Genomic DNA, 25,936 nt, shown 5'->3' with positions numbered 1-25,936 from the left:
GCTGATATTGCTTAGGCATGAGCCAGGCACTGAGCAGGTTAGCACTGTTATGACTGAGGGAGTTTTAGACATCTGCAGAAGCAAACATTTTGGCATTTAAGAAACTTTACTTTTGGAACAAGAGGTATCTGTACAGTTTTATGTGGTAGCCAGGAGGATCTCTGGCCTATGTACTTCTGTGGCTTTAGCTTAAAATGCCTGAGGAGGAAATTTAACTTGCTGACTACCCTTGAAATTTTACTAGCCAGTTACTGAAACATAAAAGCCTCCATGCTTGCCTAGGAAAGAGACAGAGGAATACTAGCAAGGACTGTGTTTACTTGTATGACCAAGACAAAGTGGATGGAAGAAGACTCTATAAAGAAATGGAAGGGTAGGTTCAGATTTCTGTGGTCAGTGGGGAAGAATCCAGAATTGATTGATTCAAATATGCAAAATATGAATACAAACTCTGTTAACTGGAAGAAAGGAAATACTACTAAATTTATTAGGTACAAAGAATTGTTTTACTAGTAGGAATATAATAATGGAAATTAATAAAAGTGCCAGCAAGTTACTTTTCATCTGCACTGTTGCTTGTAGAGATGCAGAGAAAGTGTCAAAACTTTTTCAAGCCCTGGTGATTACAGGAGGCTAATCCTTGGAAACTATATTTATATTGGATGTACCTAGCATGTGGTTTTCTGGAAATCTGTTGTTCTCTGTTGTGTTTTTTCAGATACAGCCCTGTATGGATAGTAGACAGTTCTGTCTCTGTCTCTTCATGCTTTTTTGCTGCTTTTATATAACTAGTATTTCTGTGTATACCAGTGAGGAGTCTGTTTCTGTCTTTAGACATATGAGAACAAAACCCTTCCTTTGTTTGAATAGTCTCATTCCCTTTTTTCTGTTAGAAACTACAGCACATCTTTAACTTGCTTTTAATCACATTTTTAACAACAAAAGGTATATTTGGTAATCCATCTATTAACCCTAGGTTGTCTACACAGTCTTCATGAAAAAAGGGTTTGGGATACTAAAGTTTACTAAAGAAACTAATTAATTCTGGTGCCTTGTTATTGAAGAAGAAATTGATCATGAATTTTGTGTACTTACCTCTCCAGGAGGAGAAATAAAATCCTTCTTTAAAAAAAGAAGGATTTCAACTTTTAAATTGTGGCTATCATTCCCTAATAATTCCTTGGCACTTATTTTTATGGGAAAAAGGAGTTGCTAGTAGATAGACATCTGCTTGCAGAATTTTGAGAACATCAAAAAATAATTCTGATTTTTCCAGATTACTGAACTTTTAACAGATGCAGATTAATCTGAATGCAGATTAATATCAATTTTAAAATTGACAGTTGTCATTCTGTAATTGCCTAATTGGATTTCCTCCTAGCAGTGTAGCACAGTAAGACTGACTTGCAACTATTTTAGCATCTTCGTAATCAATTACAAGAAAACCTTAGATTGATTCTAGCATTTAAATAATGGCTTGCAACGTGTTATTTCTTAATTGCTTCTTGTTTTGTTGTGATTTTGATTTCTCTACACTTTATTATTGCAGTGTTCTTAAACAGCATCAGATCCATGGTGGCTTTAGCCACATGTTCAGTTTTTCCTTTTGCCTGCTACAAACTATTAAATCTTAAAAATTCTTAATTCAGTAAAACCACTGTAGCCTGTATTGTCTATAAGCTTTTATTAAAATCTTTTATGCTTACACTAAATGCCTCTGACATGAAAGACTCAATTGGTCTAATAAAAGATATCACATCTACTTAAAGAACCTTGCCTGACATGAACAGAGTATTCATAGCTTACTAAACAATATTCCCTTAAAAATGTTCAACTACAAAAATAACACAGTTTTCTTCCCCCTGCAATATACATGTGCACACACCCAGTGAAGAAACAACTTTTGGGAGAGAAAATGAATCTTGGTTGAAGACCTGTATGCAGCTTGTCCATCTTGGCCTTCACCAAGTCACACCATCTAGAGAGTAGGCTGCTGCCTCTGAAAGCTTAAACATTTCTGAATTCATCTCTAAAGTACCACTCTGCCCTGCCTTCTACTGTAAATATGCCAACTTTGGCACACATCATTAAAAAAATTCTCTTTTGAACAAAATGGTCACTATGAAAACAAGTGGGTTTTCCTGACAATTGCTTGCAATGTAATTCTTAGGGGTACATGAAACTCAGGTTAAGACTTAGAATTTTCTTTGGAAAAGCAACTTATTTGAAGTAAAATACACTGCTGAAAACCAGCCTCAGTAATCAACTTCACAAAGTTTTTTTTTCTCTTTCTCTTCTTCTCCCCCTAATTCAGATCCCAGCACACTTAGATCACCATACTTCCACTTGTTCAATACTTAGTCTAGATAGCTTTAGTTAGCTCCCCAAATGGTGGCAGGCGTTCTGCATTCTGTTACGGTGAGGTGGTTTAAGTGTGATGTGGGATCCTTCTACTGGGGAGCTTGACTCATTAAAGAATGGGGTTTCCTTTTCTTAAGGCAGGCCAGGCTCCAGCCTCCTAGTGGATCCCTCTGTTAATTGTGGGGGACTGGTAGAAGATAGAAAAAATCAGGTGTCCGGAAAGGATTCTAGTTCTTGCTGGCACCGGTCCCTGGCCCACTGGAAAAAAAAATTGCCGGTCCGCCACATCAGATAGTTTGAGAAGCAGTGTTTTAGAGTATAGTAGTAAGGCATAGGGACTACTCAGTGTGCTTCTCATCTTGCAGTAGCATTGTGGGGGATCCAGGAGAGATTTCACATGTAGCAAATGAGTTTGTAGAAAAAACAGATTCAGCTCACAGATTACTAACTGAGTTAGCTGGAGCTAGTTGAGTCTGGTTTCACTGTGATTACTGTCTGCCTTGATCACGTAAGTGCATAGGCAGACCTGATTTTGAGGAAAGCTAGATGATTCCTGGTGATACACTCCAAGCTTAACTGGCTCACATACATAAAAGATACCCCTTTCTTTACTCCCCTCCCCCAGTCTCCTGCTAAAGAAGCAGAGCCCAGCTGTTTGCTGATTAAAAATATTTGCTTATTTTGATTTATATCTTCATCTCTGTGTAAAAAAGCTAAGTGTGGCTGAAGGGTTTAATAAGACTTTAGCTCCCCAGTGCATGTAGTGTGATTATTTTAACTAGCTACTTACTGACACAGTGGAAGAACAAAAATAATGCCCCTAATTGTATAAACACACCTCCAATGATCGAAAACCTTTTAAGAATATTGTTCTATAATCTTATGCTATTGGTTAACTATATTCCTTATCTCTGGAGGTGCTTTAAAATGTAAATAATGATGGATAGTTTTTTTATTCAATTGTTTAATGCTGATTCCATCCTTACTTCAAAGTAAAATGGAAGGTGAGGTACTTTGAGTGTGTGCTGTTTGGGGGAATTCCAGAGGTGCCTGAATTACTTAGGAGCACAAGTTGCTACTGTGCTCCTAAATAACTTGGGTCTAGATTTACAAACAAATTTAAGCCATTTACTACCATTTTAGGTGGCTAAATGCAATATCTACATGTAGCTGAGATCATCAACACCTTCCTTAGCTGCTTCCTGGTCCCATATATGCCTACATTTCAGACAGTGGGAATGTACAGAACATCTGAAGTCATGATGCTGCCTGAACTGTAGTGGGATTTGGGAATCTCAAACTAGGCATCCTGTTTTACCAGCAGGGTCTAGTCCATTAGGAATTCTCAGATGGTGCCTATTGGATTAAGACTCGCACAAAAAATAACCCCAGATAAGGTGCCAGCTGGCATGTATGCATGGGGCTACCTAATAATCCAGGTAGTCATGGCATTATTTGCCTGGACCGCTGTCTGCTTTGGAAGTGGGCCAGAAGAACCCCAGTCTAGGACCCAGGAGCACACCTAGTGACAAGGCTGTCTAGAGAGGGTGCCCTGGAGCTGAAGTTGGGAGTCAGGACCCTCAACTGGAATGGGAGCAAGACTCCTAAATCCTGGCCCAAATTAATTATTTACACATAAAGGATGAGCTTTACTCCAAATGAACCTGCAGCCTGGGTTTGTGCCCTTGTTCCACCTCCAGCAGAAAATATGGAAACAGTCACTAGATTAAAATGAGGTTTCTGGGTGTGCCTACACATTTATTAACACACCATAGTTACGATGCATTAAGTTTAGTGCCTGTAACCACAGGTACTCAATGCGCTGTAGCCGGCGCTACTGCCCCTGGGCAAGATGAACGGGGGTTGGGGTTTTTGGTAACGGTGGTGTGCATTAGCCCGGGCCTCGCGTGCCACGCCACCATGTGCGGTACGGCGACTTTGCTGCCCGCACGTGTCCTGCGGCCTAGGCCCGGGCTCCTGAACTGCCGCGGCCGGGACGAGGGAGCTACCGCCCCTTCCCGCCACACCCGCAGCCCGCGGCACCTACGGAGCCGGTGGGGACGCGCCAAGGGCTTGCTCCTGCCAGACGCAGCGTCAGTCCTCGCGGCAGAGGCCGGCTCCGCCCCGCCGAGCCGAGCCGAGCGGGGCCGGGCCGGGCCGGGGCGATGTGGGGCTGCAGCGCGCTGTGCCGGGCGCTGGCGGCGGGGGCCCAAGGCCCGGCCGGAGGAAGCGGCCTGCGGCGCGGCGCGGCAGGCGGTGAGTGCCGGGGCTACGGCGGGGCCTGCTCCGGGCGGGGGTGCAAGCCCGGGCGGGCCCGCGGTTGATCCCGGGCTGTCGGCCTCGCGTGCGCGGGCAAGACAGGGCAGGGGCGGGCCGAGGAGGAGCCGGAGCAGAGCCTGCGAGCCTCCCTGGAAGGCCCCGGCCCCGGCCCTTCCCCGCGGATCCGGCTTCGTGGCTGCTGCCTCCGGGTTGCCCTCGAGCCTGGTGCTGGGCCGCGACCCCCCCGGGCCCGGGCCCCTCTCAGGCGGGCGACCACCAGTGCTGCGCCCCGGACGCATCTGCCCAGGAACCTGCGTCCTTAGACCCACACGGCTACGGCTAGCAAGTGCTCCTCAGGGAGCCGCGTGTCCGCTGTCACCCCGCTTCAAGGACACCTGCTGCACCGGGGAAGATGTTTCGGCCTCCTCAGGGCTGCTCAAACCGCTTGTCTGTGTTTAACCCTCCCCAAGGCGAGAGATTTATTTCTGCACGTACCCAGAACTGTCTCACAGGTCGAAGCCCAGCCGGGTCTGGAGACAAGACCTCTTCCAGGCCGCATCGCCGGAGGGGCCGGGTGCAGCGGGTGGCCGTGGAGCGTGCAGACGGGGGCGCGTTTCCTTCTGAAGCACCCGCTGGTGTCGCTGCCGTAATCTGCTGGTGAGGGCCTGCATGTGGGAGGCCCAGGTTATAGGGTCTTTGGTCTGAGAAGGTTTGAGCATGCCTGTGTTAGGCGGCAAGTCAAGTGTGGGCTCTTTCTGCTCCTCTGCTGCAGAGAAAAAAGTTTGTGGAAACAGGAAGTGAGATTACAAGAAGTATGACTGTAGTGTAGGGCAGGGGTGCTGAACCCCACATACAGGCTACAGAGGCATATCATCCAGCTTACTGGCTAAACTTCATTATGAGTGCTAAACTTAATGTGCCATAATTATGGCACGTTGATGAATCTGGTGGCAGGGGAGCAGCAGCAGTGCTAATTGCCTCTCCTTGATGCCAAACTTCCAAACCCAGGGGAACCCCGTAGGCTAGATCATGTGGCCCTGCATGCCACAGCGCACCAGTGTGTGACCAGATTGGTAAGTGAGCAGCGCTGGCCAGACCGTGGTAGCGCATAGCTGGATTGGGATGGTACAGGATCCAGCCCATGGACAAACCCCACTGGACTCATAGTTTCATAGATGTTAGGGTCAGAAGGTACCTGTTAGATCATGGAGTCTGACCCCCTGCCCTGGGCAGGAAAGAGTGCTAGGGTCAGATGACCCCAGCCAGGTGTTTGTCCAATCTCCTTTTAAACACATCCAAAGAAGGGGACAGCATCACCTCCCTTGGAAGCCTATTCCATATTTTGGCAACCCTTACTGAAGAATTTTTTCCCAATGTCCAATCTGAATTTGCTCTCTTCCAGTTTGTGGCCATCATTTCTAGTTACACCGACAGGCGCCCTAGTAAACATTGTATCCCCTGTTTCTTGCTGGCCCCCCTGATGAGTTTGTAGGCGGCCACGAGATCACCTCTCAGCCTTCTCTGGCAGAGCCTGAAGAGGTTCAGGTCTCCCAATCGGTCCACGTAGGGTTTTTTCTGTAGGCCTTTAACCAGAAGAGTGACCCTCCTCTGAACCCTCTCCAGGCCATCCACATCCCTCCTGAAGTGTGGCACAACACTGGACGCAGTACTTCAGCTGCAGCCTGACCAATGCTGCATAGAGGGGAAGTATCACCTACCTAGACCTGCTCTTGATGCACCTACTTATGCAAGAAAGAGCGCAGTTAGCTTTACTTATTACCTCATCACACTGGTGACATGTTCATTTTGGAGTCCACTACGCCCCTTGAGATCCCTTTCCACAGTTGTGCTACTCAGAGTGGTACCAACCAAGCTGTAGGAGTGTTGATGATTCTTCCTCCCCAGGTACAACACATGACACTTACCCTTGTTAGACTGCATCCTATTCTGTTCAGCCCATTTCCACAGCCTGTCCAAATCAGCCTGGATTCGCTCCCTGCTGTCTACTTTGTGTACCTCCCCGCATAATGTGGTGTCATCAGCAGACTTGGACAGGGTGCTTTCAACTCCCTCGTCCAAGACACTAATGAAGATATTGAATAGTACCGGTCCCAGGACAGAGCCTTGGGGGACTCTGCCCGCATTTCTCCAGGTAGAAACCGACTTGTCCACCACCACTCTCTGGGTGCGTCCCATAAGCCAATTTTCTACCCAGTGGACTGTGTAATAATCTACATTGCAACTGTTTAGTTTATTTATAAGAATTAGGTGTGACACTGTGTCAAAGGCCTTTTTAAAATCTAAGTAAATAACATCTACCTCTCTTCCTTCATCCCAGCATTTTGTGACCTGGTCATAAAGTGCAAGGATCTGCCTGCTATGAACCCATGCTGATTGCCCCTTAGCATCATTTTACCCTCTGGTCCCCCAAAAATGTGATCCTTAACAATTATCTCAAAGGTCTTACCAAGGATAGAGGTGAGACTAACTGCCCTATAGTTACTGGTTCATGTTTCCTCCCCTTCTTGAAAATAGAGACCACGTTGTCCCTTTTCCAGTCCTCTGGGACCTGTCCTGAGCACTGGCAGCTCCACTGAGACTCCAGCTAATTCCCTAAGATGAAGATCATCAGGACCTGTTGACTTAAATACATTCAACCCCTCCAGGTGCCCCTTTACTAGGTCAGCTCGAACAGTTGGTGAGTTGGTATCTACACTGGTCTTACCTAAGGTCCCAATGGGATGCGTATTTGTATTAGTGTGCAGGAACACGGATGCAAAAAAATCATTTAGAAGCTCCGCTTTGGCTATCCTATCTGTTGCCAGTTGCCCTAGTTCATCCTGAAGGGGCCCTAAGTTACCCTGCCCCTTCTTTTTGCTTCCTGTGTACTTAAATAATGACTTTTTGTTGTCCTTAACTTTTGTTGCCAGCCTAAGCTCCATTTCCACTTTGGCTTTCCTCACTGCTTCCCTGCAAGCTCAAGCCAAGCAGATATTCCCCTGCTTGGTAGCTGGTAGGGCCAGGAGGCTGGGCATAAATGGCCTATGGCCTTCTGATACAGTATGGGGGTTTCTGGGCAAGGGGAGAGTCCATGGTTCTGGTCCCTGCTTTAGGGTGTTTTTGTGTATTTTATATTCAGCATTCACTGGATGAAATGGAGAAATAGACCCAACTCCATTAACTGCTCAGCATTTTTTAAAAGAAAAGAGTGACTGCTTTACTCTGAAAGAATTGTTTTAAGACTTTAGTTTAATTAAATAGAAGAATCTGCCTACCTCCCATAGTCGAGCACCAAGACTGGAGAGAGGTTCAGCACATGCCCCTGTTCTCTACTGGCTAAACAGGGATCCAGGTTTTCTGTTTGCCACACAAAAATTCAGTAACATTCAGATGTTCTATTTTTAAGGAGAAAAAATGTGGAAGACAGTGGGTTTCCCCTTGCAGGCTGGCTCCCCACCACTGCATGCAGTCCAGGGGGACATGGGGGGCTCATGCCCCCCAGATCTGTGCATGGGGAGGGGGTGGATGCAGGCTGTCTCCTGTAGGCTCAGGCTCCTTGCGCTGCTGCCCTCCCCCTGGGGCCTCGGTGGCCCAGCGGGTGAGGCCCAGCACAGCAGGATAGAGCAGGACAGGGAAGCTGGGTGCCACCGCTGGAAGCCTTGTGCTGCCATGACGAGGCACCCCCTGCCTGCCTGGCAGCAGTAGGGCCAGCAGCATGGAGTTGTACCCCTCGCTGCTGCCAGGTGGACAGGGGGTACCTCACCATGGCGGCATTGGACTCCCAGGGGTGGCACTGAGCTTCCCCACCCTGTTCTGCACTGCCAAGCTGGGTCCTGCCTGCTGGGACTTGGAGGCCCTGGGACAGGACAAGGAGCCCAATCCTCCAGCAGCAGGCAGGCGTCATCTGCCTTCCCCTGCCCACAGGCTCTGCGCTCTGCTCTGCCTCAGTAGTTGCCGCCTTCCTTGAGCAGCAGCAGGGCTTTGGGTGCCGCTGGGGTAGGGGGCAGGGGCTGTGGACTCAGGTCTCTGGCCCCATAGCCTTGGCAGCTGGGGGCCCCCTCCGGCACGGCTGGGGCCGTGGATGGGGAGTGAAGGCACCAACAGATCCCAGGGGGCTGCGGGTGGGGAGTGAGGGGCACCAAGAAGGCTGTGCTTCTGAAGTGCCTATCTTTGTCCATGCCATGTCATAGGGAGCCTAACATTAGGTTCTGGATTCTGCTCTGGTGACCAGACACCTACAGACTAGGCACTACGGTTCCTGTTTTGTAGGAGCCAAAGTCCTTTATTGGATCCAGCTCTTAATAGCTCGAACATACTGATCAGTAAACAATATGTTTGAGCTCTTTTTATTTGTATTCTGTACTTCCAGTTTTGTGAAGGCATGCGTGTCTTTCATGTTCCCTTTTTTAGCTGTCATATTTTTTGTCACTTAATTGCTTTATCATAAATTATCTAAATTATAAATAGTTTAGTATTGAGATTCCCTCTTTCCTCTCTCCCTCCCTGCAGGGTCACTGGCAGGAGGCTGACTGCAATACAAATACTTAACCTAAATAATTTAGTGTTATCTGCAGCTTTTGTTACATCTCTATCCTCACCCTTGTTTGCAGAATATTAGTAAATGTATTAAATGATGAAGAACCTTCTACGAGACCTTGAGAGACCCAACTGTTAACCTTTTGCCATGATGAAGACTGATCATGTAACTCTATTCTTGACTCTGTGGCTTCTAGGCATTTCTTTTTATTCATGACCATGCTTCACTTTGCTAGCAGCTCAGTTACTTCATAGTTAAGTCCTGTCTGAACTCTTGGATGTATACCATTTGGAGTCTGGTGCCTCAACTACTTTATTTCTACCCAGGAGAACTTTTACAGTCTTTTCTCTGATGCCTGATGAAGGGTGTCCGTGCCCAAAAGATTGCAATTAAAAAAATGTTTTTGGAAAAATCTTCTTGGTCTAATAAAAGATATCACCTCTACCACAAGCCCTGATTGCTCAATTTTAAGTTGGCTCCAGTGCTTCTTCTGACACCTTGGTCTCTGAGAGGATATCATTTTTATTACCAGGAAATAGAGAAACACAGCTACTGGACTTTCTAACATCAGACTTCACCACAGAAGAAGCAAAAATATAACCTGAGGAATGTCTCTATTGCTTCCTTAGTGTTTTGGAGTACAATGCTGAAAATCATGGCCCAGCCCACCACTTCCTCCTCCGTGTGCGCCAACCTAAAAATGAGAGTGGACCTGTCCTGCTATTCACAAGCCCGTGGTTTGGTGTGAGAGCAGTACCAGGGGTTACTCCTTAAGGGCCCTTCATTGCCTCATTTTTGGGTTTGATGCATGCAGAATTGGGAGCAGATGGAGGAGTGTTTGGTGGCACGCTCAAGGGTGGCATGGAAGTAGTATAGCCATCTCCTGTTTTTGTCAGAAATGCTCTTGCATTACTCTCTTTAAACCCCTAGGACTGCTTCTCAAACTTTTCCTCAGCAGGACCCCGTTTCCTCAGCATGGCCCCTCAGTGCCAAGCCACAGCTGCCTACCCCTATGTCCTCATCTGCTGATGTTGCAACCCCATTTGTGGTTGCAACCCACCGTTGGGAACCACTGCCCTAGGATGTAGCAGACCCTCTGAGTCTTTTACTGACTGCCTGCTTCTATATGTTTAAAGAACAGTCACTTGTTTGTTTGAACACTTTTAGGTATTTTCTCATCAAATTCCATGTTGGCTTTCTAATTGCCCTCTTATTTCTTGCCTGTTGTAATCTGCCCTATGGTTTATTGGCTTCTTCATGTTAAGATTTCCAAATATTGAAGGATTTATTTTTGTCTCTAACAGTGTTTGCCGTATTGGATTTTTTTGTTTTTCTTGTTTTCATAGTGACCTTTTTGTTCATGTCTCCTGAGACTGTAAAGCTATGTGCCACCTTTAAGGATTTTTTTACTTTCTTTACCCTTAACTCTTTTTCCTTTTAATTAACCTACTTTTTAAGATCAGTTTTTAAAAGTTAATTTCACTCTAACACCTTTTGGTGTCCTACCTGCCTTTGGATGTTGAACTTAATGATATTGCAGTTACTCTTACTTAGTGATTCGGCTACTGTTACTTCTCAAAATAGCTCCTGTGTTACTTATAGCTAAGTCAAGAATAGATCTCTTATTGACTTTAGAACTAGCTGTTCCAAGAATTAATTCATTAACATTTAGAAAAAGTTTCTCTTAATTCTGCTTTGCTGTGCCATCTCACCAATTTGTAGATGCGTGGTTGAAGTTCCTCTATTACTGTCTTCCCAGGTTTTGCTGCCTTTTTGCTTTGCTGAATGCTGTGTGTTCATTTACTTCTATCAGTTCAGAGGCAGCTTAGTTTCAGTAATATCTGGTATTCCTGCAGATTGGGATTGGTATCCAGATAGATTCAACTGTATAGTCCCCGATGCTCAATTTTTTTTCTCCCTGTAGAATCCTTTTCAGTCGTCTCTCCTGTATAGCTAATAACCACCTAGTGCAGTATGCCATTGATTTTTGTCATTCTCTTAAGTTTCTGTAATGCATGTCAAGAGCCTTATCAATTGCTAAGAAGTCTAATGACCCTATTTTTGCTTTTAAATTACTTTTATTTGTGTATGGATATTAACAGTTTTTTATTTTTGAGTTTTCATTTTACTCTGTAATCCGAGACTCTGATTTTATAGCAATTTTTATTGCTCTCATTTCTGTTTTAGTTCAGTTATATTTGTATCCATTAGCAGACAGGATACAAAGATAGTACTTGTGTGATTGTCATTACCAATAATGTGCCTCAGATTATCCTGCCATTTAAAAAATATATTTACTGTTTGCTTCTCATTTTCATACTTGTTCTTCTCCCCATTAGAAAACTGGTCCCCTGTGTTGTGGAGGGACATAAAATGTGCTAACAGTTTGACTACAGAGTTTCTGTTTCATGCATTTCTACTGCATTCATGTTTTCTTTTTAACTGAGTAAATTCCCACTGAGGGAGAGAGATTGATTTAGGAATGTTATTGAACAATTTTATACCCGTCTGTAAAACTAAATCCAAATCCCGGCCCCTACCTTAAGGGCGGGTGGAGGTTAAGAGGTGTGGCATGACTGACCTGCTGTGCAGGGCTTGGGGTTTGGGAATTTGGCAGGAGGATGGTGGTACTAATGGCAGGAGGGAATTTGGCAGGAGGGTGGTTGGTGGTACTAATGGCCAGCACTCCCCCACTGCTAAATTTCTGGATGTTGAGAACCCCATGGACCAGGTAGGATGTCTCTGTAGGCTACATTTGGCCCATGGGCTGGAGGTTGAGCATCCCAGTCTACGCAGAACAGATTACAAATGTGGACTGATGAGAATCAAGAATCACATGGGAACTATGGGATTTCTGGTGACGTGGCATTGATTAAAATGCCTGAGGATATGTATGGTAGTGGGAGAAGTTTGAGTGCACTGGAAAATTTGGGGGCAGGCAGCAGAGGGAAGCAGCCAGTACTAAAGTGATCTGGTGAATTTTGGTCATGGGTTACTGCCAGGAAAGTATTTTTCTCTTATTCCATACCCTCTCTGCCCCTTCCCCCCACTCCTTATCCCCCACTTCCACACTGCTTCTCTGCAAGCTGTCTGGAAAAAAATCTGTGGCATTTTAACCTTTTGGCAAGTTGTATCTGTTTTACTTTTCGATCATCATAAAGCTATTGATTTTCTAATTTATGCAGTTCGCCATTTTGGCCAGTTATTTGAGACACACCCATGGGTGCTATGTGGAAACTATAATTGGAAAACACACCTGCAATCCAGTAATACATTTGGCTGTCTCTCTGAAATGAGAAATGCCATGTAAGTATAGTATACTAGAATTATGTAAAACAATGAATGTAATTTACTGAGAAAAAAGAATACCATATTTTCTCACATACAGCATGCACCTCTTCTCCAAAAATTGCTGCTGGAAATTGGAGTGTGTATTAAATGTGAGAAATATGATAAGATGGAGTTCTACAGCTTACTGGGTGAAACAATGTAAAATCTACACAATCCACCAGGAGCAGAGCAGTGAGCCAGCTGAGCTCCCTAGCTGCTGGTAATCAGGTACTCGCGACAAGGAAAATTTTTTTTCTTAATTCTGTCTTTCAAAAAGTTGTGTATTATATTATGTGTTATGTTGTATGTGAGAAAATATGGTATGTTGACGTGTCATGGCAATTTGACAATCTGATAATGAAGTCACTGCTGAGACAGGCTTTTCAGATTTCTTGCCATATTAAAATTGCCTTAAGACATTTAATCTGTTTTACAGACTAAATTATTAATACATTGCATGCAGTTTAAATATTTTTAAACAAATGAGAAAAGGAGAGAGACTTTAAATTTTCGGCAGTGGAATTTAAATGAGTAAAGGTAAATTTATCTGATTTTTTTTCCTCTCACTCATAAAGGATATTTCTTACACTTTTAATCCAGCTTTTAATTTTTTGTGTTGGTGCCTGGTGTATCAGGTTTGGTTGCATGACTTTTGGCTTTTTTTGCAGGTCTGCTGCAAGGCGACTGTTCAGTGCTTCACACACAACAGTGGACCCAAAGGAAGTGAAAAAATTCCAGCTTTTGGCACACAAGTGGTGGGATGAACAAGGAGAATATTCACCCCTTCATTCTATGAATGACATCAGAGTGCCATTTATTAGGTACAGTTTGAAAATATTTAAACTTTTTAATGTTTTATCCCAAGCCATCCTCTAAGACAGTGATTCTCAGCCAGGGTGTCGCAGCACCTTAGGATGCCTTCAGATCTTTTCAAGGGTGCCCTGAGTTGCCATGCAGTGTTAGTACTGTTAGGTGCACAAATATGATTCACAAGAAAAACTCAGAGATTTCAAATGAGAATACACAGTGTTAAGAACGTTCTGATCTGCTGTGGTCTGTCTGAGTTCTTTGCAACAGAAGAGCTCTTCTATTACTTCTCTGTAGTAAAAAAAAATGAGTGAAACGAAGAGCTAGCATTTTCCAAGGGGTGCCTCAAGTCTAGCGGGTATCTCAAATCTAAAAAGGTTGAGAACCCCTGCTCTAGGAGATGTAAAAGAGTTAAAGATGGGGCATGCCTTGGTTTAACTATTTAGACATCTTTAAAACAGTTATCTCAATTAAACCCACTTGTATCTTTGTGCATGTATACTCTATTTCAGGGATACTTTATTGAACCTGAGTAGTGATCATCAGCTGGGAAGTCCTTTGTCTGGCATAAAGATTCTAGATGTTGGCTGTGGCGGAGGATTATTGAGTGAAGTAAGAGACAGAGTTTGTTCTTGTTTCTCTTTTTAACGAGCTTATGGAGATTTTGAAGTTTATGATTTGTTTAACTTCTAAATTCTGGGGATGAATAATTTCCTCCCTTTTCTACGGTACTGGTGTCTTAATTACTGAATGTTGTAGAGTACGATACATATAGGCTGTGGCCTGTTATACAGCTGTGCTCCATCTGAAACCTTAAGGTCATCCATATAAATAGATCCCTCAAATAACCTCACAAACAGAAGAATAGCATAATTCTTTTCAAGAATGCCTTTGGAAAGTTATCACAACGTGGTTTGGAGATTTATTAATGACCATTCTTGTTAATAAAGTAGCAGTCCAATAGGTTCCATTTTCAATCTATTTTTTGGATGCAAATGCACAGTGATTTTTAAATATTTGCTTTTTTGTCTTAAATTTTTATACTGGGGTAAAATCCTCATCTGTGCCTTTACCTCATATAAAACAAGAATACAAAGCAGCCTAAAGAAGCCCTGGGAGCTTTATAGGCAGTAGAGCGATTATCCTGGTGCACCTTCTGGAAGACAGATGACATTAAGGTTGTTTCTTGAGGATCCCTTTGTGAATCTGGGGACAGGAAGTATGTTGAGAGCAGGAGTTCAGCACTCAGGTTCTGGGTGCTGCTGTGGTCAATAGGGGCAGTGCTGGATAGCTGTTCTAATTTACACAGGTCCTCAGCGCTATGTAAATTGTTTTTGGAATATCTCCAGCCAGTAGAACACCCCAGGATCAGGAAGCCTCAGGGTTGATTTCTAAGCTTATTGAGGTATAGAATAGAATATCACTGTAGGTCTCTGTCCAAAGGTGATACCTTCCTCCTTCTCCTTACTCCTCAAGCCTTTCCTAGTGGGTTGAACAATCCTTTAGTCATGATAGAAGAAGAAAACTCATCCTTTCTCTGCTATCAAATAGTTTTTATTTCCCACCCTCCCACCAAAAGAAGACACAAACCAGATGCAACAAAAACTACGTTAGAACCATGAAATTACCTTAATCTTTGCCTTGTCTGGGAAATATTAAAATAACGTGACTTGGTTCAACAAAGCTGTGACACTCGTGCAGTACACAGGAGCATTAAATTGCAGGTGCACACTTGAAATGCAGGCATTGTGCATCAGATATTGTTTTAAATTTCCAAATTCCCCTGGTAAACAAGTATACATAAGGTGCTGTCAGTGCATAATGGCAAACCCAGTGGTGCTTGTAACTTTCACAAAGGGAATAACTAATGAATTTAAGGTTGTAAGAATACAAATTTGGTCCTGTACAACCTGTTTCAGTTTCAAAAGAGGTGATAATGATGGTGTTAACTTAAGTAAGATGACACTGGAGAAACTTCAGTGACACCCAAGATTGACACTATCCTAGTAAACATTGGTGTGTTCAATTTTCAGTACTGAGCAGGCTTCACAGATAGCCATGTATCAAATAGCCATTAAAAAGATATGTGGATTTACCATTACAGATAGATGTAGAGGAAAAGAATGACCACATGTATTCTCTCTGTTTGGTTTTCTCTTATCACTAAAGAGGAGAAAAAATTCTACTGGGGCAGCAAAGTGGGCAAAGAACAATTATTCTAAGAACATTAAAAACAGACTAACATTTTTCCAGTGGAATTTATCGTGTTGGAAAAGTGGAAAATCTAAATTCTTTGTTGTGTATCATCTCCAAGAAATCTTTCAAATAATGCTGTAGGATCAGAACCCATTCTCATGGCTATTTGTCTCATTCTTCTAATGATGATTTTGCAAGCAAATTTAATTCTGCTAGTTTACGTAGAACTTACATAAATTGTTTTCAAGCTGAGAATAAACAGTGCTCCATATCATTAGCCTCTAGGTAGACTGGGAGCTTCGGTTACTGGAATAGATCCTCTGGAAGACAACATTAGAACAGCTGAACAGCACAAATCATTTGATCCAGATCTAGACAAGAGAATACAATACAAATCTTGTTCATTGGAGGAGATTGCAGAAGAGTCTACAGAAACCTTTGATGTAATCGTAGCTTCTGAAGTAGTGGAGCATGTGGCTGACCTAGAAACATTTATCTCATGCTGCTATCAAGTGTTAAAAGTAAGCGGGTTCTTTGTTTTCATTTAAGAGGTGTTATTCACCTTTAATATTAAGATTTTTTTTAAAAGAAATGAAAGAGGTTACAGAGACACCTGAGAAGCCTTAATGATACCATCACATAACACTGCAGAATTATCAGGATGTCCAGTACAATGTGCATAGGGCCATACAAAGTCAAATATGAAAGAAACTTTCTGTAGCCTGATGGAAGAGGATTTGGCAGGTAAGTTGATGGTATCTAAAGATATGAATTGAATCTAAATTCTTTTCTCATGTAATTTTATTCTGACTCTAGCATTAAGTCAACACGTATCCTTGATTGCTTTGAAAGAGGGTAATTTATATTTAATACTCAAATTTTGTTTCTTCTTCTTTATTAACCAGAAACAAGTATATAAGGATGTTTGTTCCAGTGTGCTAACTGGGGCTCTCCTTTATTTCATTGACTCATCTTTGTCCATATAAGAAGGAACATAATTTTATTTGAACAGGAAACTTTGCTATTTAACGTGAGGGCATAGAATCAATGAGTTGGAAGGTACCTGGACAGATCATCTAGTCCAACCCCCTGCCATGGCCACAAAGGAGCTCTGGGGGTGGCAGGGGTCATAAGACCCCAGCTAGGTGCCCATCAAGTCTTCTCTTGAAGATCCCCAGGGAAGGTGAGAGGACCACCTCTCTGGGAAGCCTTTTCCAGGCTCTGGCCACCCTTACAGTGAAGAAGTTCTTGCTAATATCTAACCTAAACCTGTCCTCCCTCATCTTGTGGCCATTGTTCCTGGTGACTCCAAGGGGGACCCTGGTGAACAGACTTTCGCCGAGTCCCTGCTGCTGGCCCCTGATAAGGTTGTAGACAGCCACAAGATCCCCCCTCAGTCTCCTCTTGCAGAGACTGAAGAGATTCAGGGTCCCTCAGCCTCTCCTCATAGGGCTGGCCACGGAGGCCCCCAACCATACGAGTGGCCCTCCCCTGGACCCTCTCCAGGTTCTCCACATCTCTCTTGAAGTGCAGTGCCCAGAACTGGACAGAGTACTCCAGCTGCGGCCTGACCAGCGCCGCATAGAGGGGTACCAATACCTCTCTGGACCTGTTAATGATGCCCCTGTTGATACATGGTAGGGTGCGGTTGGCACTGCCTATTGCTTCGTCGCATTGGCAACTCATATTCATCCTGGAGTCAATCCTGACTCCAAGATCCCTCTCTGCCTCTGTGCTGCTGAGAGGGTCAGCCCCTAACCTATAACCATGCTAGTTCCCTCTCCCCAGGTGCAGCACTGCACTTGTCCTTGTTGAACTGTATCTTGTTCAGATCCGCCCACTTCTCTAACCTATCCAGGTCTGCCTGGATGCGGTCCCTGCCTGCCGGTGTATTCACTTTACCCCACAGCTTGGTGTCATCAGCGAACTTGAACCGGGTGCTCTCTGCACCCTTGTCCAGGTCGCTAATGAAGATGTTGAATGGCACCGGCCCAAGGACCGAGCCCTGCGAGACTCCGCTGCCCGCACCCTGGGGGACTCCGCTGCCCACACCCTCCCAGGTTGACACTGACCCGTCCACCACCACCCTCTGGGTGTGCCCGTGGAGCCAGTTTGCCACCCATGTGACCGTGCATTCGTCAGTGCTGCAGTCCCTCAGTTTGCCCACTAGAATTGGGTGGGACACTGTGTCGAAGGCCTTCTGGAAGTCTAAAAAGATGACATCGACTTCCTCCTTCTCATCTAGCTCTTTGTTACCTGACATGGCAACTTTTGTTATTTTACTTCTGCCAACAAGTTCTTTTTCTATAGTACATTTTTTGCTTAGCTTAAAAAAACAAAACAAAACAATTTGCATTGGCTCATTAAAAACATCTTTGCTTCATTGATTCCCTGTAGCAGAGTTATTTGCAAATTTTGCTGCTGTAAGTACTGAAAAATTGCTGGAAATCTTGCTGTCTTGGCTGGATTCTAAAATGGAAAATTACCTTCTATGTACCAAAAAGACATTCTGTAGTTTCCTTGATGTTAATCTCTACTTTTTCTCTAACTTGGGGTGTTTGAACAAGATGTTTACTGTGGAGCTACCCAATTAGCTCTGCAGTAAACAATTCAGCATCTTCACATGCAGCCCTATTAGGCCACATGAAATTAATAAACTCCGCAGCAGGATAGGACTTGTAAACACAAGTCCTATCCTGCTGCGGAGTTTTTTCTTGTGCAGCAGTGCATGTATAGATGCTGACAGAGCTGGCTTGGGCACAAGGGTGCTTCAGTATGGTGGGCAGCCTGTCAGCCAGCCCCTGCACAGCACTCTGAACCAAGCTGGAACAGCCCTGGGTTGGAACATGTCTACATATTAAATATTAAGTTGTACTTCTAAAAACCTGAGTTTACCTCTGTGCTGTACCCATGACCACTATTGAGAAGCACATACTGCCCGTTCACTCCCATTCAGCATGTGCCAAATCCTAGAAAAAAAGTAGCCTTAAAGCAGCTTTGAGCATATACCTAACACCTCTTTGCCTCACGTACACTTCTTGGTGCATGCTGATGGCTGCTCTGAGGCACTGGCACTGCACCATTTGTGGGATTTGGCACATGCCAAGAGCAATTGAGCAAGTGGGGAGGTGCTTCTTAGTGGTGGTGTTAAGCATGGCTGAGAGGTGATATAGAGAGGCCCTCAGTAGCTACAGAAAACATCACCAGATCCTGATTTATCTATCATCTGTCATAAAACATGCCCCAAAATGAGAATAGCTCTGGTTCTCTCAACCCACAGTTTTTGGGTGGACAGATTCTACATCAGGAATTTGAAATAATTAATCTTAGGCTTTTTTCTCAATTAAGTTCACTGATGAGTATGTTGTTCTTTTCCTATTAGCCTGAAGGCTCATTATTCATCACTACACTCAGCAAAACACAATTGTCCTATGTCCTGGGGATAGTAGTCGCAGAAAAAATAATGGGCATTGTGCCAGATGGTACTCATGACTGGGAGAAGTTTATTACACCTGAAGAGTTGGAGCGCCTGTTAGAATCAAGTAAGTGTCAGAAACATATTGCAGGTGTACTGCAGGTGTTGCTGTTGATAATGGCAGTTAGTTGGGAGCTGTATAGCCAAACATGTTTAGTAATGCAAATAGAACTTTTCCACATCTAGGTTATCAGTTCATTTTTGGCCATGGTTATGCATAGTTTAAAGCTTGTTCACACCTGATAGCTTCTCAGCCAGCTATACATAATTAAATGGGTCTTGTTCAGTGACAACAGTAGATAAAATAATTATCACAATGAGGCCTTTTTTTATGGTCTAAGCAGAGAGGCAGAGAAATTTGCATCCTGTTGTGATGTTTCATTTCTCAGAGATGTTTCCTGTAAATCAGGATTGAGATGCTTAATCTGTCAGCATTCAGCAGCAACACTGTTGCTTCACTGAATGACACCTTTGTGTAAGCAGAGGGATTTTTGTCTGTGTGACTGTCACTCACAACACCTGTTATTAGCCTTGCATTCATTCCAAGTCTTCACTTAAAAGAAGTCTGAAGCAGACAGCTTGATTTTTAAGTAAAGCTTGAAAGAGTACATCATCATGGTCAGATCAAAACCTCTCCAATTGTTCCAATAATTGGCTTAAAAGATTCTGTACTGAGGTGTTGGAGTTTTTATTTTGTTTCTTTCTGCCAGCCACTTTTTGTCTCCAGATAATTTGAAGTGCATGGTGGTGTATGGGGCTTTCTTTTTGTGTGGTTTCTTTTGGATTTTTTAAACTCGCATGAATCTCGCTGTAAACAAGGTAATGCATGAACTTGGCTCTATTCTGTCTAGGTTTTTCTGCTTTCATCCATGTAGTACCCAAATGTCTCCTCATAATGCCTTAAGCAACATGACTGTGTCAGATTTGTTCTCTCATCCTTTCCCCAAGGAAAGCAGCATGTGCCATGGAATGTCTTACTATGATCAGGTTTTTAGGTGTTTTATTTTGTCTTCTATTACAAATTGTGTTGGGATGATATAGCATCAGACAGTGAGTCAGAGAGAGGAGGATAGGATCATTGCATTACTTCTATTCATTAGATTTATATGCTGCCCTCCCCAAGAAGGCCTAGGACACTTACAGTAAAAGTTAAAAACAAGTTACTGGTTGTGAAACAACAGCAGACCTAAGAGGTAGTTTCTCAGATTCCTTGATCTAAATTCTTTTTTGCCTCTTTTTTTTAATTTAATTTAAAGGTGAACCTTTTTCATATACTTAAATCAGTCTGTTGGTTTGGGTATGACCAGTTTCTGAAATATTTGGCCAATTATGTAGCTTCCCAGTTGTACAGTAGTATTGCTCTAAACAAATGCGCTTTCTTGTACTGAACTTAGTTTTGAATCTGATATATATGTATTTTTTATAGATGGCTTTTTAGTCAAGGCAGTGAATGGAATGTTGTACAACCCCTTCTCAGGGTCCTGGAGTTGGATTGAAAGTACTAGCATTAACTATGCATTGCATGCCATGAAATCTAAGGCACAAGAACAGTCAAGTTCAAGAGAGCCAATTTCAGAGGCAGAAGAGGAGCAGCACCCAGCCAGAGCTAATACCAGCACAACTGTCTAAAGCATATGCTGGTAAAGCCTACAATGGGAAGATTGGGATAGACATATGTAATAAAACTATCTGGAGCAACACATCTACTTGTTTGCATTACTTGTAGTTAAGCTGTTTTTTGCAATGTGTTTCAGAACAATTTTTCATTATCTCAGGAATCACATGGATTTTAAAATGAACAAAAGTCTTGGAAAAGACTTGTTTTCTAGGGGGAAAAGTGCAAACCTAGCAGTATTTGTTACAGGGCTCATACAAGTGATGGTTTTTAGAGTCCTTTCTCAAAAAGTTGAGAAGCTAAAGAATAACAGCTAACTGCTGGATTCTGTTTGGAGTGGCTTTTAAAATGAAATGCTGAAGTGTGGTAATTAGAATAATTAAAATAAAATGTTTAAATCACTCAAGTATACTACTCTAAGACTTGTGGCTAAGTGTAAACAATTTGAAGAACCAAAACAGCAACTTTCCTCTTTCTGATTGTGATCCCCATAAAAAGAAGTGTAAGGACAGCTGACTCCTTTGTCCTATAGTTGAGCCTTCTATGGCTAGTCGTGCTAGTTCTGCAGGTAGTCAAACCACACTTAAGAATTTGGTCTCTTATTGGCAATCCTTTGCACCTCACAAAAGTGGAAGCTGTTATCAGCATTTCTAGCAAAAAATGTATTATGACCTGTCATGGGCCAGAGTCAGTTTGGTCACACCTGTGCTTCACTTAATGGTTACAAAGAAGTTGGTGACCTGGATGCTAGGCCCTCTTTAGTCTGAAGGGATTCAAATCCACATCTCCAAACTCCCCAGGGAGTTACCTACGGACCATATACATATAGAATAGTTGGGAGACAGTGAACTGTCCGCTCCTCTTGCTGAAGCCAGGCCACTGTGCAACCAAAAATTCAAGAGGCACGGCACAGAAAGAGAAGGAAGCATCACTGATTTTTAAAATGACTTGGCGCTATGTATACTGATGACCTCAATGGACACGTCCAGACAAGCACGCACATGCCTCTTGCCCCATCTCAAACCCCTTTGAGATGGGGAAGAGACACATGCAGGAATGAAAAAATGTTCCCTGCACTGCAAACTTGCAGTGCGGGGAGAAAACTAGGCCCCTGGATATCTACTTGCCTGGTCAAACTACAGTCTTCCTGCCCAAAATTAATTTAGGCACCCAGGGCATTTTCTAACTGCTAAAACTACATTTGGGATCACTCTTTGAAACGGTAGCAGAATTTAGGCCTTTAAGTTCCATTTAGGTTATCTACAAAACCAGTCCAGACTTGTGCTGGAAATTTAAGTCCCCCATTTATTGCCACAGTCGCTCATCTAAGCCAGAGTCCTGATGGAATGTATGCAGAGTGCTGATCTATTCTGAAATGCAGTTTTCTAAATAAAATGATATTGCACAGACCTGTTTTCCTGTCTGTTTACAAATAAAAAGAAAAATAATTGTTTTCCTAACTGTCAACTTGGAAACTCAGACACTTCCTACGCCACATCATCTGTTGTTAACTATATATATAATTCATAAATAGTCTATTAAACTTTTCTAATAATTGTTGTTTCAAGCCTGTAACTTCATTTTATCCGTTGCATCTGCCTCTTTAAGATATCTGGTTTTGACTTAAAGTCTGTGACCACCATTCTGTGCTCTTAAGTGCTTCAGCATAACCAAATGGATGGCCATAAAGATGAGACCATACTACTGGGTCCTAAACGTTGGTCAGTATGCCTGGCCTATCTCCATCACTGTTTACTATCCACTGAGGGTTTGTTACCTGTGAGAGTTATCAGATTTTCTTCAATAGTGAATTTTCTTAAGAAAATAGATGTTGAATAGCATTGGGTCAAAGACACATTCCCAAGGAAGCCCACAGGAAGCCCCTTTGTGGGATGATAGTTCGCTAAAAATAAATTGTAAATGGAGATTTATCTGGTTATTTAGCACTAATCTAGGTGATGTCTTAGAATGGAGCAGCTGATATTATTCTAAGATGTTATTTAAATATGCTTGTATAGCCACTTGTAACCAGTTTTCACATTCTCTTTTACTTCCCTTTCCTTCTATTACTTGTTAGCAACTTATGTTTCCCTTTAAACTTAAAAGTTGTCAGGTATCTGGGGGCAGAGCTGTATCTTAGCGATGTTGGCTCCTTTTGTACTAGGTGCGGTATAATGATCCTGTTTATGTCTGTGTACATCCCAGTGACAAAAGCAACAAAACTTACTTTTGTTACCACCACTGACTACAGAAGGACAAAATTGGTTCTTTTTTCCTGTTTAGGCTTACATCCATGGCTTTTATGGCAAAACTTTCATTTTCTGCTTTTAAAATAAATTAAAAATCCTCTGAAAGGTGCTAAATGAGTGTGAAATACTAGGTTCCTTTTCAGAAGAATGGCAGCCTTCTTCAAGAATAAGAAGTTATGATAGAAACTGGATTATTCAATAGATTATTTTGCCAAGAAATAATTCCATGTAAGGATTTTCCAAATATTAACTCTGTTGGATATGTGCATAGCACTCTGTAGGCAAAACAGGAACCCTTCCCAACTGGGGAGGGGGAAAAAGGGGATTGATCAAATGTTGGGTTTACTGATGTTCCTGTTGCTCATACAAGATTAATCTCCTATATTCTGGATGTTTGAGTAGTAGTGTTATACAAGAGGTGAGGATTTTCTGTAATCTCTTACAGAACCGACAGTATAGTTAAAAAAAAACTGTTGGACAAGCTTTTGGGCAACAACTGATCTTTCTCAGCGTTAAGAGACAATCTGAGAAGCTCCACTATTACTACTCAAGATACTGGTGTTGTGGGATGGCTCAGAAACATGTAGAAACATATTTGTAAACAGTGGAATAAATAGATTCTCAGTATAAGTTTTTCTCGTTTGAGACACTGAATACATGGAGAGTTTCCAGAAAGTTCATTTATAAAAGTATGTACTGTGGCAAAGTACAGAAACCACTGTAAACTGCCATCAGACAATTAGGAATTCAGATCTATCCTTTGATCTGCATATTTTCCAACCAGTCCTCATAAATCATGTTTCCCAGACTGCTAATTATCTTTGTTGCTTTCTGGGCGAATTAGAAAAAATTGAGCATCTCTTGACATGTGATGTCCCAAATGGGACAGAGTATTCTAGATGAAGCCTCACCACTGCCAGATATAGTGAACAAATTACTTCCATTGACCTTCAACGTTTCTACTACAGTATTTTCTCTCACACTACACCCAGCTTTTCCCCAAAAATCAGATACCCCAATTTTGGGGGAAATGTCTGAAGCAGGGAAACTGATTTTTTGCCTGGAATTAAAACACCATGCTTCAATTCCTGTTGGCAGCAGGAGGAGTATTTCTGTTCTGGCAATTGAGGGAGTCAGTTAACAAAATGGCTCTTTTTCTCACTCAGAAGGTACTAAAAATGTTTCTCCTTTTTAATGATGTTCTAATCTTTCTTTTGGCACTAATGAATTTTTCTTTTGGCAACTTTACCATCTTTTAACTATTTCTGGTCTTGTCTCTTATTTCACAGCCTTGCAGACTGTTGTTAGTTCTTTCCAAAAAACACAGATCCACTCATGGAGATCAGACTTCAGAAGCAACTAGGGTTTCAGCTTTTGGTTACACAGGAAAAAGGAAGACGAGTGAGACCAAGATTAGGCACTCTTCCTGATTTATGCAGCCATAACTACAAAAAAAGTCTCTCTCTCCTTTATTCTGCCTTCCAAAAATCAAGGTACATTTGGGTTCATGTGAGAAAGTAGGGTAATACAGCCAGTAGACTTTTTTTTCTTTTATAGTGTTCTGGTGCTTCCTATTCAGCTTACAGTCCACTATAACCCCCATCTCCTTTTCTGCAGTACTAACCATTCATTCCTCAGCCTCTTTGCTTTTTCCAGTATTCCCAGAGACTCATTGAAGTCCATATCTGCCACCTTTTACATAGGTCCTCATTCAAATCCATTGATATTAAGAATTCTTGATTTCAGTGAGCTTTGGACAAGGCTTTTCCCACCAACTGTATCCACACTCAGAAATGGTTAAATCTTTCTCTCCAGGTATCCTCTTCAAACAGAACACAGACATAGACTATTTTAGCCCTGAAAAGAGTGGGGAGGGGAACAGTCATACTAATCTGCAAATGAAAACAGTGATTTATAATGGAAGGTATTACACACACAGCAGGCAATGCTAAGCCTGCTTTGAAATAAATGTGCATCATTCAAAGGCTAACAGCTGAAGCAAAATTTGAGTCAGTCAAGTAAGTTTGTTCCAAGAGGTTCACATGCTGTAGAACTATTTTAGCAACTACATTTAAACTACCCCTTTAAAATTATGTTAAAGCTTTTTGCCTTAAAGTAGGGGTGGGCAATTATTTCAGCTGGAGGGCCACTTAACAAGTTTTGGTGAGTTGCCAAGGGCTGCAAGAATAGCCCACACTTTGATAGGCCCCTGCCCCCTGGCCACCATCTTGGGACCACTAGTGCTCCCCCCCAGCCCCTGACCTTTGCCACTGGAAGCCCTTCCCCTTACCCCAGAAGCACTCCTTTTGTGGGGAGAGGCGGGTTGACATCTGGAAACCAAAAAAAGCCCCAAATCCTAAACTAAACATCAAGCATCCACTATAATTTATTTTAATTTTATTTAAAAAAAAAATCCCATAATGTGTGTGTGTTTGAACAGTGTATCTAGAGGAGATTGCATGATAGCTTAAAATACAGTCTTACTCTTGTATGTCATGTGGTGGGGTGTTGGGGAGGTGTGTCGGGTGAGGGGGTATGTGGTCAGGGTGTGGGAACTGTGGAAGGGTCTGGGTATGTGTGTGGGGGCTGTGGGTATGTTGGGAGTATGGCGGGGAGTAGGGGGTGTGTGTGTGTGTGGAAAGAGGAGCCTTGGAGTCCCTGGAGCTGCACATGGTGGCAGTAGACAGGGCCAGTCCTACTTTGCCTATCTAGCAGCACTCCATACTTTGTTCCCAGTGCCTGGCCGCAGGTGGCAGCTGTGTGTGGGGCCAGCCCCATCTAGCCCAGTTGTACTTCCACCTGAGTCCCTGGCTACAGGTGCTAGCAACATGCAGGGCCATGACCCCATAGTGCACAGCTCCTGTGCAGGACTAAATCAGCCTAGCCCCATAGCGTATGGCTCCCTGTGCCCCTGACATCTTTCCCCTGGTGTAGCAAGAAGCCTTCTTTTTTGCTTGCCTCCCCCTCCAATGTGAAGCCCCTCCATATGGCAAAAAGCCCCTTTTGCAGTATTTGCTCCCTTTTGGGGCTTTCTCTTTTCTACCTTTTCATCCTTCCTCCCTCTTCTTGTTTTATTATTTTATTATTATTATAGAATATAAGGTGTA

General features: G+C 43.1%; 1 protein-coding gene across 1 annotated transcript; it reads left to right on the top strand.

The window, feature by feature from the left end:
- The first annotated feature begins 4,390 nt into the window (after nucleotides 1-4,390).
- COQ3 (coenzyme Q3, methyltransferase) lies at nucleotides 4,391-21,989 on the top strand. The gene is made up of 7 exons (XM_090037176.1): nucleotides 4,391-4,617; nucleotides 12,343-12,463; nucleotides 13,156-13,308; nucleotides 13,807-13,906; nucleotides 15,769-16,011; nucleotides 18,873-19,032; nucleotides 20,392-21,989. The coding sequence occupies exons 1-7, from the start codon at nucleotides 4,527-4,529 to the stop codon at nucleotides 20,592-20,594; spliced, it is 1,071 nt and encodes a 356-aa protein (XP_089893302.1). The 5' UTR covers nucleotides 4,391-4,526; the 3' UTR covers nucleotides 20,595-21,989.
- The last annotated feature ends 3,947 nt before the right edge of the window (nucleotides 21,990-25,936 follow it).

Source organism: Crocodylus siamensis, chromosome 1 (genome assembly GCF_052110815.1).
Source record: "Crocodylus siamensis isolate JL-2025a chromosome 1, ASM5211081v1, whole genome shotgun sequence".
Lineage (NCBI taxonomy): Eukaryota > Metazoa > Chordata > Crocodylia > Crocodylidae > Crocodylus > Crocodylus siamensis.
This window is presented reverse-complemented; position numbering and strand designations above follow the sequence as displayed.